General features: G+C 58.0%; 1 protein-coding gene across 1 annotated transcript; it reads right to left on the bottom strand.

The window, feature by feature from the left end:
* ZFP92 (ZFP92 zinc finger protein) lies at positions 1-12557 on the bottom strand. The gene is made up of 6 exons (XM_025988041.2): positions 12420-12557; positions 7282-7379; positions 6031-6081; positions 5712-5838; positions 4611-4715; positions 1-4238 (listed from the first exon to the last, which is right to left on the bottom strand). The coding sequence occupies exons 3-6, from the start codon at positions 6061-6063 to the stop codon at positions 2884-2886; spliced, it is 1620 nt and encodes a 539-aa protein (XP_025843826.2). The 5' UTR covers positions 6064-6081; positions 7282-7379; positions 12420-12557; the 3' UTR covers positions 1-2883.
* Positions 12558-12685: the final 128 nt, after the last annotated feature.

The raw sequence follows: 12685 nt of genomic DNA, 5'->3' as shown, positions 1-12685 counted from the left end.
TTTACTGGTTACATGGAGGTACCGCCACGGCATTTCTTTATTAATTTTTATTTGTTTTTTAAAGATCTTTATTAATTATAGAGCAAGAGGGAGAGAGAGCGCACGAGCAGGGGAGCAGACGCCCCGTTGAGCAGGGGACCCGACGCGGGGCCCCATCCCAGGACCCTGAGATCGTGACCTGAGCCGAAGGCACACGCTTCACCAGCGGAGCCCCCTAGGCGCCCCCTGCCACGGCCTTTCCACAGCTCTTGAAAAGTTCACAGCTCTCCAAAGCTTCAGAGGGCAAGTGGTGCAGAGGCTCAGGCTGCGCGCGGACGCAGCGTCTCCCGGGGACGAGTGTGAAGCGGGCGGCCCTCCAGGAGTGCAGCCGCGCTGGTGTCTAGGAAGGTTCTTGGGAAAGGTGCTTCCAGTACATTCCGAGGTTCCCCAGAAAGTGAGTGTGGGCCATCACTGCTGTCCCCACACAGCCAGGGGTGGGAGCCCATTTTCCAAGCACTTTCGAAGGAAAAACACAGATGTCCACCCCCTGCCCCCCCGGCCCACTCTGACTTTGATTCCAGCCATCCCTGCCCAGCTCACCCTGCAAACCTGCCCACCAGACAGGGGGAAATGGTACTCCTGACTGCCCTGCACTGCAAATCTCAGGAAGACAAGCAAGATTATACGGACAACTGACAAAAAAGATGCATTGCTGTGCTATTATAAATGTCGCCTATCCGGGTAAGCGTTTGGGGACCGTGGGGCCTTATCAGGGCGCTCCAAAGCCAGGGCACGCGTGGCCAGCATCTCTCTTGGCAGATCCACTTTCTGCTGAGAACACCTGTCCATTGCCCCCCACCCTGTACTAGTCATCTGTGGACGGGAGTCCCATGGAAAAAAGAGCTCACGTTAATAGTCAAGTTGGCTTGTCCAGGAGAACCAATGGGCTGACACTAGACTGGCCTGCAGGAGTGACAACGGTCACTTACCATGGAAATGGACATCAGAGCCCACGGATCTGGTTTCTTTCTGGTTCCCCTCACGTGGTACGTGTTGCCCCAGTCCGGGTCAGGCCACAGGTGACCCAGATGAGGCTGGAGTCCCAGTGCATGGCCTCCTGCCACTGTCCCTTGCTCTGCACAGGGACGGGTTCGCCAGCCCTGATGAAGATTGTGCGTCAGGAAAGCACAGACTTCCTGATGACCCACGTGTGGGCTTCCAAGACACTTCCTGATACTCCTTTTTCCACTGGAAAACCCCACGTTGCAGGTCCGTCTGAGCCCCTCAGACAGAGCTGGAGGTAAGGTGCTCAGGGGGCCACAGCCACGCCACAAGTTTATGATGCACCAACAAGGACGAACGTGATGCAAAGAGCATAAGACAAAGGACAAGGGGATGCAAATCCAGTGAAAGGGAACATGAGAGAAAAGCAAGTTATAAGAAGGCTAGAACTTTCCAAAAGTTGTAAATGCCTGAAACTCATTTGAACAGAGCTATGTCAAACTTCTACGTCAAGGTCTTTGTTTCTATGGGTATCTCTCACTTCTGGAGCCGTCCTAGTGACTGGAGCTCCAAGAAGCGTGCTCGGAAGGAACTTGATGTCGCGGCCACCGCTGGTGGCAGGGAAGGTGCGCGCTCCTCGGAGGCCCAGCGCGGGGGCTGCCAGCACACGCTCACCGGCCAGAGATCCCGGCGGTGAGGACGGCTGGAAGGAGGTGGCAAGCAGATCAGGACGCTGGGCTGAGAATCCCCCGGACAGAATGCGGTCAATGCCATTTAGAAGGGTGTGCCCTGTCTCATCGGGGGTCTGCTTCTCCTGCCTGAGTGCACCTCGCAGGGGGCGGGGGGCGCGGGGTGGGGTGATTCTTATTTAAGGAGTGATTCACCAACACTCTCATATGGCAAAAATCTCCATCTTTAACTTACGTTGCTCCTGAATGCAAAAATATCCAAAGCAGCCAAACCTGCAATATTATAAAAATGTCCTGCGAAAGGCAGATCGAACGAGAGAGCCGTTACGGGCCCGCTCTGTGCAAAATCCGAACCCATCCTGTTTCCTTTCCGATCCGACGATCGGCAGCAGCCACGACGGGGGGGGGGGGGCTGCTTGAGGGGGAGCAGCTAAGTGTGAAGCTTCAGGCACTGAGGGTGGGAGGAGGGGCAGGGAGGCCGGGGTGGTCATTGCTGGTGGGGTCTGGGGGGGCAGAAGGCAGTGAGGAGGGTGAGCCTGGGGGGCAGGGGGGCAGCTGGTGCCCTGTCTTACCGGGAGCCCACACTGACGGGAGAGGCTGGAGGGTCCCCCGTCCCCCCGCCCTGGCCCAGGGCTCCGAGAAGAGGGGACCTGGGCGCTGCTTGGCCTCTAGAGGCAGCCGGGGGCACCCATGGGAGGCAGCGGCTTTCAGGCACAGGGACAGATGCTGTCCTGTTTCTACCCACGGGGCAACAGGCTCAGAGGGGAGGCGTCACCTCCTGCGGCCTGACAACTGGGCACGAGCAGTCCATGAGTGTACTGGCTCGAGTCCAACCTCAGACCCTTTCGTGATGACTTTGAGGTGATGTCCCAGTCCGGCCACGGCCTGGTTCTAGAAGTCTCTCCAGTCCCCTCCATTTACAGGCTCCTAGAGAATTAAAGTGCTTTCAGTGCTTCTACCTGGAAACACTAACAAGTCTTGGTGTGAGGCGAACGGTCCCACAGGAGGAGACAGACTGCTCCCCCGGGGCCCCAGGCACCCGAGCCCACGGCCGGCTGTCCTCACACTTGCATGCGTCGCTGCGTGCATCTGCCCAGATGTCCGCTCTGCACGTGTGCCGGCACGCCGGTGCTCGCTGCATCGTCACTGAGCACAGGGAGGGGAGCCGGGGGGCCCCGTGTCCTAATCCCAGGCCTGTCCCGGACCGGCGCCGTCACACCGCGCTGGGGGCGGCCGCACATCCCGGGTCTCCCTGGAGTCTCCGAGCCGTGGGGTGCCGCTCGGACGGGGCTCTTCGGAGGGCCAAGGACGCCAGCGCCTTTTTGCCGCCACTCTTCTCCGAGGGCTTCCCTGCAGCACGGGTCTTCTGAGGACGGCCCGGCCACGATCTGCCCTCGAAGGCGTTGCCACACTCGCCGCCCGTGGCGCCCTGGCCGCCTGCACAGGGCTCCTTGCCCTCCGGGGCGCGCTGCTGTCCGGGCCGCTGGGCGCCGGGGCCACCCTCGCCGCCGTGCTCCAGCCGATGCTCCCGCCGGTGCTCCAGGAGCACGAAGCCGCTCGGGAACGCCCGCCCACAGTCTCGGCGCCCGTGGGGCCTCTCCTGGCGGTGAGTGGCCTGGTGCTTGAAGAGGTTGGCCCGGCGGCCGAACGTCCGGCCGCACTCGCTGCACTCATAGGGCTTCTCGCCGCTGTGCACGCGCTGGTGCTGACTGAGCCCCGAGCATCCCCGGAAGGCCTTCCCGCACTCCTTGCACGCGAACGGCTTCTCCCCGCTGTGCACGCGCTGGTGGTGGATGAGCTGGGAGACGCCCTTGAAGGCCTTCAGGCACTGGCCGCACGCGTAGGGCTTGGCCCCGCCGTGGGTGCGCTGGTGCTCGATGAGGTTGGAGCTCCGGCCGAAGGCCTTGCCGCACTCGGGGCACGCGTACGGCCGCTCGCCGCTGTGCACACGCCGGTGCTCCAGGAGCGCGAAGCGGCGCCGGAAGGGCTTCCCGCACTCGGGGCACGCGAACGGCTTCTCGCCGCTGTGGATGACCTGGTGCTTGATGAGGTTGGAGCTGCGCGTGAACGTCTTCCCGCACTCGGGGCACGCGTACGGCTTCTCGCCGCTGTGGATGCGCCGGTGCTCCAGGAGCGCGAAGCTGCGCCCGAAGAGCTTCCCGCACTCGGGGCACGCGTACGGCTTCTCGCCGCTGTGCACCACCCGGTGCTTGATGAGGTTGGAGCTGCGCGAGAACGACCTGCCGCACTGCTGACACAGGTAGCGCCTCTCTGCGGCAGCCGAGCAGCGCGGCCCGAGGACCGGGCCCGGCCCGGCACCCTGGCCACTGCCCTGCCTCGCCTCTCCTGCCTCGCCCGGGCAGCCGCTCTGGCCTCCGTCCCCGGGGCGGTCACCCCCGCTGCAGCCTGCCTCTGGAGAATAAGCAGCTTTCCCTCTGTGCCCCGGCGTGTCCCCCGGTGGCCCGGCTCCCTGGCTCTTGTTATTACCGGCTGGAAGGTCGGTCCTTGCGAGTTCCTCTAAGCAATGTTTAGGCTTCGAAATCGATGTCCTGGTCTTGATCCTGTCGTCTAGAAAGACAGAGAATACCCACTAGTGTCACTCGCTCCCTGGAGCTTGATTTAGGGCTCGTTCGCCCTTCTTACTCCCACACGAGAGCCCAGGAGGGATGAATCCGGAGAGGAGGACGGGCGGGAAGGCGCAAGGTGATTGCCCGCACACAGCACAGGAAGGCGGGAGAACTGGGAATGAGCTGGAAGCAGCAGAAGTGCAGTGACCCCGCAGGAGGCGCTTCCTTCATCTGGAGCCTCAGCGGGAACTCCCTGTGACGTTTAGGTCTGCCACAAAAGCGAATTGCTCACCCAAAGTGGTGGCACTACCCTCCTCTGACTGCTGCTGTTTGTGAGTGGCGCGGGCGAGGCGGCCCAGGGCCCCACACTCACCTGTCTGCATCCCTGCGGCGGCCGGTGTTCCACACATGTCTGCTCCCCAGGGCCCCTCTCCTTGTTCCAGCCAGGAGACCAGGTGAGGCTTGGAGGACAAAAAGCCTGTCCATGGAAATGAAGCAGATCAGTCACTCTGGAACCCAGCCCAGCCTTAGTATCTTCAGGAACAGAGAACAAAGAACTTTCTAGAGAGGGCCACTGGGAAGGTCCAGAGTAAGGACAGAGCCTCTGTAAGGAAGGAAAGGACTATGAATGTACATGGGCCAGGCGGGCATGGTGGTGGTGAGGGGGGCCAAGAGGATAATGATGTTACCATGTTGTCTGCAGAGAGGACGGGAGGCTCGTGGGAAATGGGGAATGTGAGTGACGATCCCAAGAGACAAGGTCCCAGCGAGTATTAGGAAGCAGACAGAGCTGAGGAATGCCTGTGCCCCAAAAGCCCCGTTTCCACCATTCAACGGAACAGATGTCTCCGTTCCTTAGGCCAAACTCAACCAACGATTCCAGAACTCCCCTTGAGCCCTGGATCTGCGCAGTGAGGGTCAGAAAGAACCAAGGGGAAGAAACTAGCCTCCCTCTGTGTGGTGAGATTACAGAGATGAGATCTGTAGGGAAGAGATGCAGCAGGGGAGCGTGCCTAGCTCCTTTCTGGATTTCTCCAGGCTCAACACCAAGTGCCCGTCTTAGCCTCGATACAAGGAAAAGGAGCAGCTCCGCTCTATAAGGTGAAATGAATGTACGAGTCAACCTTGAGAAGAATGAGTTAAGTCTACAACAGTGGATATAAATATTCAAGGATAATGTGCACCCATCTTTTGCATAGAAGAGGTAGGTGCATGTGACCCCTGAGTTCATATGCAAAGTAAGTTTGATCCCCCCACCCCCACCCCACGCATTTACCACTTACAAGTCAAAAGCATCCAGCTGCAAACCATTCTACAGACACAGAAGCCAAAAGCTGGGCTGCAGCAAGCAGATTACTGCTCCCATGCGAAAATGCATTTATTCTTGGGCCCACAGTCACCAACAAAGCAACTTAAAAATAAATTGAGTTTGGAGACAGAGTAGTGGGACCGGACACGTGTGTCACATCCTTACCCAGTGACTCCAAATGGCCATAGTTCTCCAGCATCACTCTCTTGTATAAGATCCTTTGTTGGAGGTCCAGAAGCTTCCATTCTGTCTTGGTGAAGTACACAGACACGTCTTCAAATGATACCAGCACCTAAAACGAGCCATTGCTATGACTGAGGGGCATTCGCCCCCATGAGTCCCAGGATAAGAGGGCAGCAATTAAACATGGGGTGGGGGGACCCGAGAACCCAGCATTTAAGGGGGGGCCCGGGAGTTGCAGGAGCTGCAAGGTGGCGGGACACGTGGAGGCGGCAGATGGAGACAATCAGGGAGCCCCTCTCACCTTGGGTCTGGCCTTCAAGAGGATGGCCGCCATCGCAGGGGTGCAGACAAGCTACGGGGGTTGGAACAGCCCAGTGTGAGATGAGGCGCACCCAACTCCACACGACCTCATCCAAGTCAGGTCCCATTCCCAGCGACTGGGGGACAGGACTTCGCCACATCCTTATGGGGGACCCAGTCCAACCCACTGACACTTTCCCAAACCGAGCTTCTGTCCTCGCTCGTCACCTGGGCGGTGGGCCACCAGACAGGGAGTCTTTCTTCCTCTTTTTTGCTTCCTTCTTGCCATGCAGGTGGCACCCCACCCCCACTTTCCAGCCACCCATAGAAGCTCCACTGCTGCTACCCCTTTTCCTCTGAGTGTCAGGTTGCTCACAGGAAAGTGTAGCACACACACACACAGCACTCCTCCCATAAACAGACTCCCTCTCCAGGAAAAGAGAAAGACGAGAATAGCAAGACGCACTTTGAGGGGATCTGCAATAGCTGGAGGGGCGCTCTCGGAAGGGGTGAGCTGAAGGCTGAGAGCTGAAGGCTGGGGGCAAGCACAGACAGTAGCAGGTAAGGGCATGGCCCATATCCAGGCCTCAGACAGGCCCAAGCTTAGGGGTCCTGGTGTTGAAACTGGGGGCGGGTGGGGAGTGCAGAAGGCGAAGCCATGTGGCCGTTCTGGGGACAGAATCAGATTTCGCTGTGTCAGTTCTCAATGCTGGAGAACAGTGGGGGCAAAAGGGACTTTGCTCCGAGGATGTTATCCCCACCAACTGGAGACCACAGTGTGGAACTGCCTGGTGGGGAAGCCGAAGAACCAGGTGGTGGCTGGTGGGGCAGTGGGTCCAGGGTGCTTACGCTGTGTGGGTGACCGCAGCTTATTTCTGCTACGGGAGAGAGGGCGACATTTTTGATGCCTGCATTCAGTCATTTGGGATATTATGCTGCTTGAAATTAGCATCTCTAGCAAGGAGAGAGAGGGTATTTGGTGTATGTGTGTGTTAAGGATTAAAAACGACTTTAACACAAACAGCAGACTTCCTTAGGGTTGAAGAAACCTTACTGAGAAACAACAAAATGGGAAAGTGTTATTTGGCTCCCTTATGACTTAGGAAATTCAAGCCTATATTGGCTTTATCAGGATGAAGCAGGCAAACCAAAAAGGCTGGAAAACACCCTCCACATGATTAACCATGGATCTTCTAAATTCTCAGAAAAGTAGTGAAGCAATGACAGCTTATCTCATTCCAATAAGAGCTACCCTTAGAGTCAGGCCAAGGGCGGATTGTCCTGTGTGGTCGGTGGGCCCAGTGCCCAAGGGCAGGCTGTCTCGCGATGGGTGCAGCTTCCATCAAGTGCCTAGGATGGGAAGGACATACACAAATGAGACTTGAGAAATAAAAACTCCTCCTCCTTCAAAAAAAAAAAAAAAAAGGAGAGAGGGCGAGGGGACAGGGTCCCAAGGCACTTAAACTCCTGCAAGGTCCCTCATCACCCAGGATCAGCTGTCAATCAACATTGGCCCAGAATAAGTAAACTCATATATCAGACGAAGAAATTTCTATTAATCAGAGAGGAAGACTCCTTTAAGGTGGGATGCACACTGAGACCACTGGGTGGAAGACCCAGGGAGAGGGGATGACCACATGATGTCACAATGTCCTCCCCTGTGCACTGCTGGCCACGCGACAGAAAACCAGCCTGAGGGCTGGACGGAGGCAACACGGACCTGCTGTGAGGACGCCACCCCGGGGGAGCGCCCAAGGCTCTTGCCAAAGCTCCACCCAATTCTCACCCAGCCTTGGGACCCCACACCCAGTTCATAAGGGATCTTATAAAGGAAGAAGGGGCACTTCAACATGCCCTGTGAGGAAGCAACCAGCACGTCTGTCTTCGGCTCAGGTCATGATCCCAGGGTCCTAGGATCGAGTCCCCGCAGGGAGCCTGCTTCTCCCTCTGCCTGTGTCTCTGCCTCTCTCTCTCTCTGGGTCTCTAATGAATAAATAAATAAAATCTTAAAAAAAAAAAAAAACGACCAGTAGTCAAGTGCACCCTCCTGATGAGACGCTGGCGTGCAGGAAAGGGGAGTCAAAGGCACCAGGGACCCTGACAGGAGACTGCAGAGCGGCTCTCGGCTCTCTCGGAGGACAGCGGGTGGGGGCCAGTGCTGCTCGTGTGTTGGATGGATAATGGCCCTGGGTCATGGAAGGACATGTCCTTCTGGAAGCACTTAGGGAGAAAGCAGCGTGGGAACTTATTTTAAAATATTAGCCCTTAGAAACGACAAATACCCACCATTTGCTTCGACGTGGATGGACCTGGAGGGTATCATGCGGAGTGAAATAAGTCAATCGGAGCAGGACAAACATTATATGGTTTCACTCATTTGGAGAATATAAAAAATAGTGAAAGGGAATAAAGGGGAAAGGAGAGAAAATGAGTGGGAAATATCAGAAAGGGAGACAGAACATGAGAGACTCCTAACTCTGGGAAATGATCAAGGGGTAGTGGAAGGGGAGGTGGGCGGGGTGGGGGTGGGGATGACTGGGTGACGGGCATTGAGGGGGGCGGCACTTGGCGGGATGAGCACTGGGTGTTATGCTATATGTTGGCAAATTGAACTCCAATAAAAAAATCTAAAAAAAAATAAAATATTTCAGCAAAAACAAAGGAAAGAGAAAAGGGGGGGAGGGAAGGGGAAACAAAGAAAGCGAGGAGCAAACATGAGGCAGGAGGGAGGCCTCTGAGCTGAGCAGCTGCGCTCTATCAGGCTCCTCTCTCTCTCTCTCTCTCTCTCTCTCTCTCTCTCTGTTGGCTTAATGCACTCCCGCTCTGATCAAAAGGGAAAGTGGTCTGCTGCGCCTCAGGACATAAACACAGCGACCACGTGACTCAGCACTTTCACTCCCAGGTGTGTGTTCAAAAGACCTGGAAACAGGTGTTCACACGACACCGTCTGCAGCCAGGTTAACTGCAGCCTAGGACAGCAGCCGGAAGGCGGACACGACCCAAGACGGTGCACAGACCAGATGTGGTCTGTACACACGACGGAATGTTCTGGCGCCGTGAAGGGGAGTGAGGTACTGATCCACGCTACAGGGTGGATGAACTTGGGAGCCACCACGCTCAGCGACAAAAGCCAGACACGGATACAAAAGGCCTCACACAGGATGATTCCACGTATGTGAGGACACCTGATACTTCACAAGAGTTGTCTTGACCTAGTTTTGAGGTTAGGTGCGAAAATTGTCTTTTCTCTCCCCTTTGCGGGCACTTTGCTAAGCCCCCGCCCCAATGATCTCCCTCATTGGGGCGCCTCCCTCTGGGACCTCTAAGCACCCCCCCCCCCATCTGGCTCCCACACTCCAGGGCCAGGTACCAGACAAGCAGGGACAGCTCCAGTGCCAGAGCCGGAGGATACCATCCCCACTCTGCACGGGGCTCCTGCAGGAACTACCGACCCCTACCTCAGGTGCCCCCCACGTGGCCCCACGGGGCAGCCTCCTGTCCCTCGCAGCCCTAAGCAACACAGTTCTGCCTTTCATCACTCCGAATGTCACTGACCTGTGATTTGCCATCAAAAAAATCTTTGAGTCTTATAAAAGGGTGGCCCCTGCGGCACAGGGAAATCCCGAGGGTCAGAGAGCAGATGGGGAGGGCGTGGAGACCAACGGCTCCATGGAAGGGGCTTCTCCCTGGGGTGATAAAAAGGTTCTTGAACTAGAAAGAGGTGGTGCTTGCCCAACACCGTGAATGTATTTCATGCCCCTGGATTGTTGGCTCTACAGCCAACAATTTTATGTTCTGTGAAAATCATCTCAAAAATCAAAGGGGGAAGGCGGGACCCCTGGGTGGCTCAGTGGTTGAGCATCCGGGGCCTTTGCTAAGCCTCCCTCTGGGACCACTAAGCACACCCCCCCCATCTGGCTCCCACACTCCGGGGCCAGGTACCAGACAAGCAGGGACAGCTCCAGTGCCAGAGCCGGAGGATACCATCCCCACAACTGGCTGTTGGCTGTAGAGCCAACAATTTTATGTTCTGTGAAAATCATCTCAAAAATCAAAGGGGGAAGGCAGGACCCCTGGGTGGCTCAGTGGTTGAGCATCCGCCTTCGGCCCAGGGTGTGATCCCGGGGTCCTGGGATCCAGTCCCACATCAGGCTCCCCACAGGGAGCCTGCTTCTTCCTCTGTCCGTGTCTCTGCCTCTCTGTGTGTCTCTTATGAATAAATAAAATCTTAAAAAAAAGATTAAATGGGGAAGGTGTCACTGTCAAGTAATCCTTCTGATGTCCATAGGTTACATATGTTTTGAGAAATAGCACAAACTTCTTTGCCATGACTGTACTGCTAGGTCATGCTCCATTTTGGAAAATCCACAAGTCGAAAGGAAGAAGTGTTATCCCTAGCCCCCCCCACCCCCAGCATGCTGGGCTCCCCTCTGAGCCCCCAAGAGAGAAGAGATGCTTGAGCTGTGACCTCCTGAGGGAAACACCATGCACAGGGGGAGCCAACGCTGAAGCTCAACGCCACGAGGCGCACCCAGGCGAGCCAGCCATGCGAAGCGGTCACACCCAAGTGTCCATCCCTGAGACCTAGGCCCCCAAAGGCAGCACACTTTCAAGTCTCGGAAAGAAAGATATGGCAAGCTCTCCTTAAGGACCCTAATGCCAAGTAGGAAAGGGGGGACACTCCTGAGCACGCGCATAAGGAAGGGCCAGGAAGGTGGGCTGCCTGAGCAAAGGAGAAGCTGAAGGATGATTGCAGGCCATGAAAACTCAGGTCTCCCCGAAACCCCGAAACCCGAAACCCGACACTAAGCATACAGGGGAAGGGCCTCAGGGAGCGGTGCCTCAGGCAAGAAGCCAGGAAGGCCCCTCGGCCTGGTAAGCAGGTGCCCGGCGTCCTCCAGGACTGGCGCACCCCAAGGAGGGGAGCGGAGTCCCACCGTGCTCCGTGCTCGCTGCCTGGCCCAGGTGAAGCCGAGTGTGCGCCCCCGCCCCGCCCCGGGGAAGGAGAGGACCCGTGCTGCCAAGTGAAATGCATCATGGCTCAGGGAAGGGACAGGCAGCCCGTGGGCTTCGCTGCTGATGCCTCCAGGAGACCACGAGATGGGGCTATTTCCCCAGAAAAAGAAAACAGAAAACAAACAAACAAACAACGTGAGAGGCAGGCAGCAGTGCCACGCGATCAGGGAGACAGAACATAGACCCCTAAGTCTGGGAAACGAACTAGGGGTGGTGGAAGGGGAGGTGGGCGGGGGTGGGGGTGAGTGGGTGACGGGCACTGAGGGGGCACTTGGCGGGATGAGCACTGGGTGTTATTCTATATGTTGGCAAATTGAACACCAATAAAAAAATAAATTTATTATTTAAAAAAATAAACTAGAAAAAAAAGGAATTGGGGCTGTATCATCTGCAAGGAGTGACGCAGGGCGGCTGCAGTCAGGCTCCTTCCTTCTGATGGAAGTTGCCCTGAGCTCCGGCAATTCAACACCCCAAGTCCCTCCTCCTGGCGCCGGGAGTGTTCCCTGGGGACCGCAGCACTTGCTACCCACCTGGTGGAAGGGCCTGGGGCCCCAGGGACTAGGGAGGCCACAGGTCAGCCCAGGGTCTTCAGGGCTGCCCGACCCGGCAAAGCCCCCACCCGTGGCGATCATCCTCATCGTCGCCACTGCTGTACCTCTGCCCTGGGGCACGGGGCGGGGGGCAGAGGCTGAAGGGCGCATAAAGAGGGCCACCTCCTAATGGGGTTCTGTCCTTCCCTGCTCAACGGCCTCCCCGGGGTGCCCGTCTGACCCAGAGTCAACCCACCTGGCCCTTCCCCACCTCACCCTCCCCTCCTCCCACCGGCTTGCTCCCTGTGCTCCTGCCACACTGCCCTCTGAGCATTCCCTCCCGAGCACCATGCCACTCATACCTCAGGGCCTTTGCACTGGCTGTTCGTCCGTGTGGAACAGTGTCATCTCCTAGCCACACTACTTAAACTTGTAATCCAGCTCCTCCCCAGCCTTCCTCTGCTCTCTTCCCTCGGGGCACGCACCGCCACGGAACACAGCCTAATTCTGAGTTTACAATGTCTGTGCCCTGCCACTGGCACTGGACCCCCAGTGGGGCGACAGGTCTGCAGCGGCCTGGCCCACCCTGGCTGCCCGGAGGATCTGCTGGGCCCGAGGGCTGCGAGAACTAGTTCCCCCGGCTCCGCTCGGCTCACTCCCTCTCCGGCTCTTGAGGGGCTTCCGTCCCACCAACGCTTGGCACCAGCAAGGGGCAGGGCCCTGAGGCACAGGGACACGTGTGGGACCCTCACGGCCTGTGCCCGCGGAGCGGAATGCGGGACCTCGCACCGCCAGCCGCCCCGCGCTCCCCAGCACCGAGGGAGGCGCAAGAACCCACACTTACCCGGTGCCGGGGCTCTCGTCCAGCCCTGGGGCAGGGGCAAAGCGCGGTCGCAGGAGACGACCTGGGACACACAGAGGCTGCCTTTCCCGGGGCGCCCCCTGGCCCCTCGCCCCTCGCCACCCACCGGGCTGGCGTGCCGGGCTCCGCGGGCCCCCTCCCCCCAGGCTGTCCCCCGCCCCCTGCAGGCCCGAGGCCAAGGCTGCCGCCTCCGAGAAGCCCTCCGGGACAACGGATTCCCAGCCGGGGGTCGTGCCGGCGCCGCTGCG

This window comes from Vulpes vulpes, chromosome X, assembly GCF_048418805.1.
Source record: "Vulpes vulpes isolate BD-2025 chromosome X, VulVul3, whole genome shotgun sequence".
In the NCBI taxonomy this organism is placed as follows: domain Eukaryota; kingdom Metazoa; phylum Chordata; class Mammalia; order Carnivora; family Canidae; genus Vulpes; species Vulpes vulpes.
Note: the sequence above shows the minus strand (reverse complement) of the source record. Positions and strands in the feature narration are given on the sequence as shown.

Coding starts and splice junctions, on each gene's coding strand:
- ZFP92 (XM_025988041.2), bottom strand. CDS start 6,063: ATGGCGGCCATCCTCTTGAAGGCCAGACCCAAG. Junction 5,839..6,030: donor TCTTGAAGGCCAGACCCAAG/GTGAGAGGGGCT, acceptor GGCTCGTTTTAG/GTGCTGGTATCATTTGAAGA. Junction 4,239..4,610: donor CGCCGCAGGGATGCAGACAG/GTGAGTGTGGGG, acceptor CTGTCTTTCTAG/ACGACAGGATCAAGACCAGG.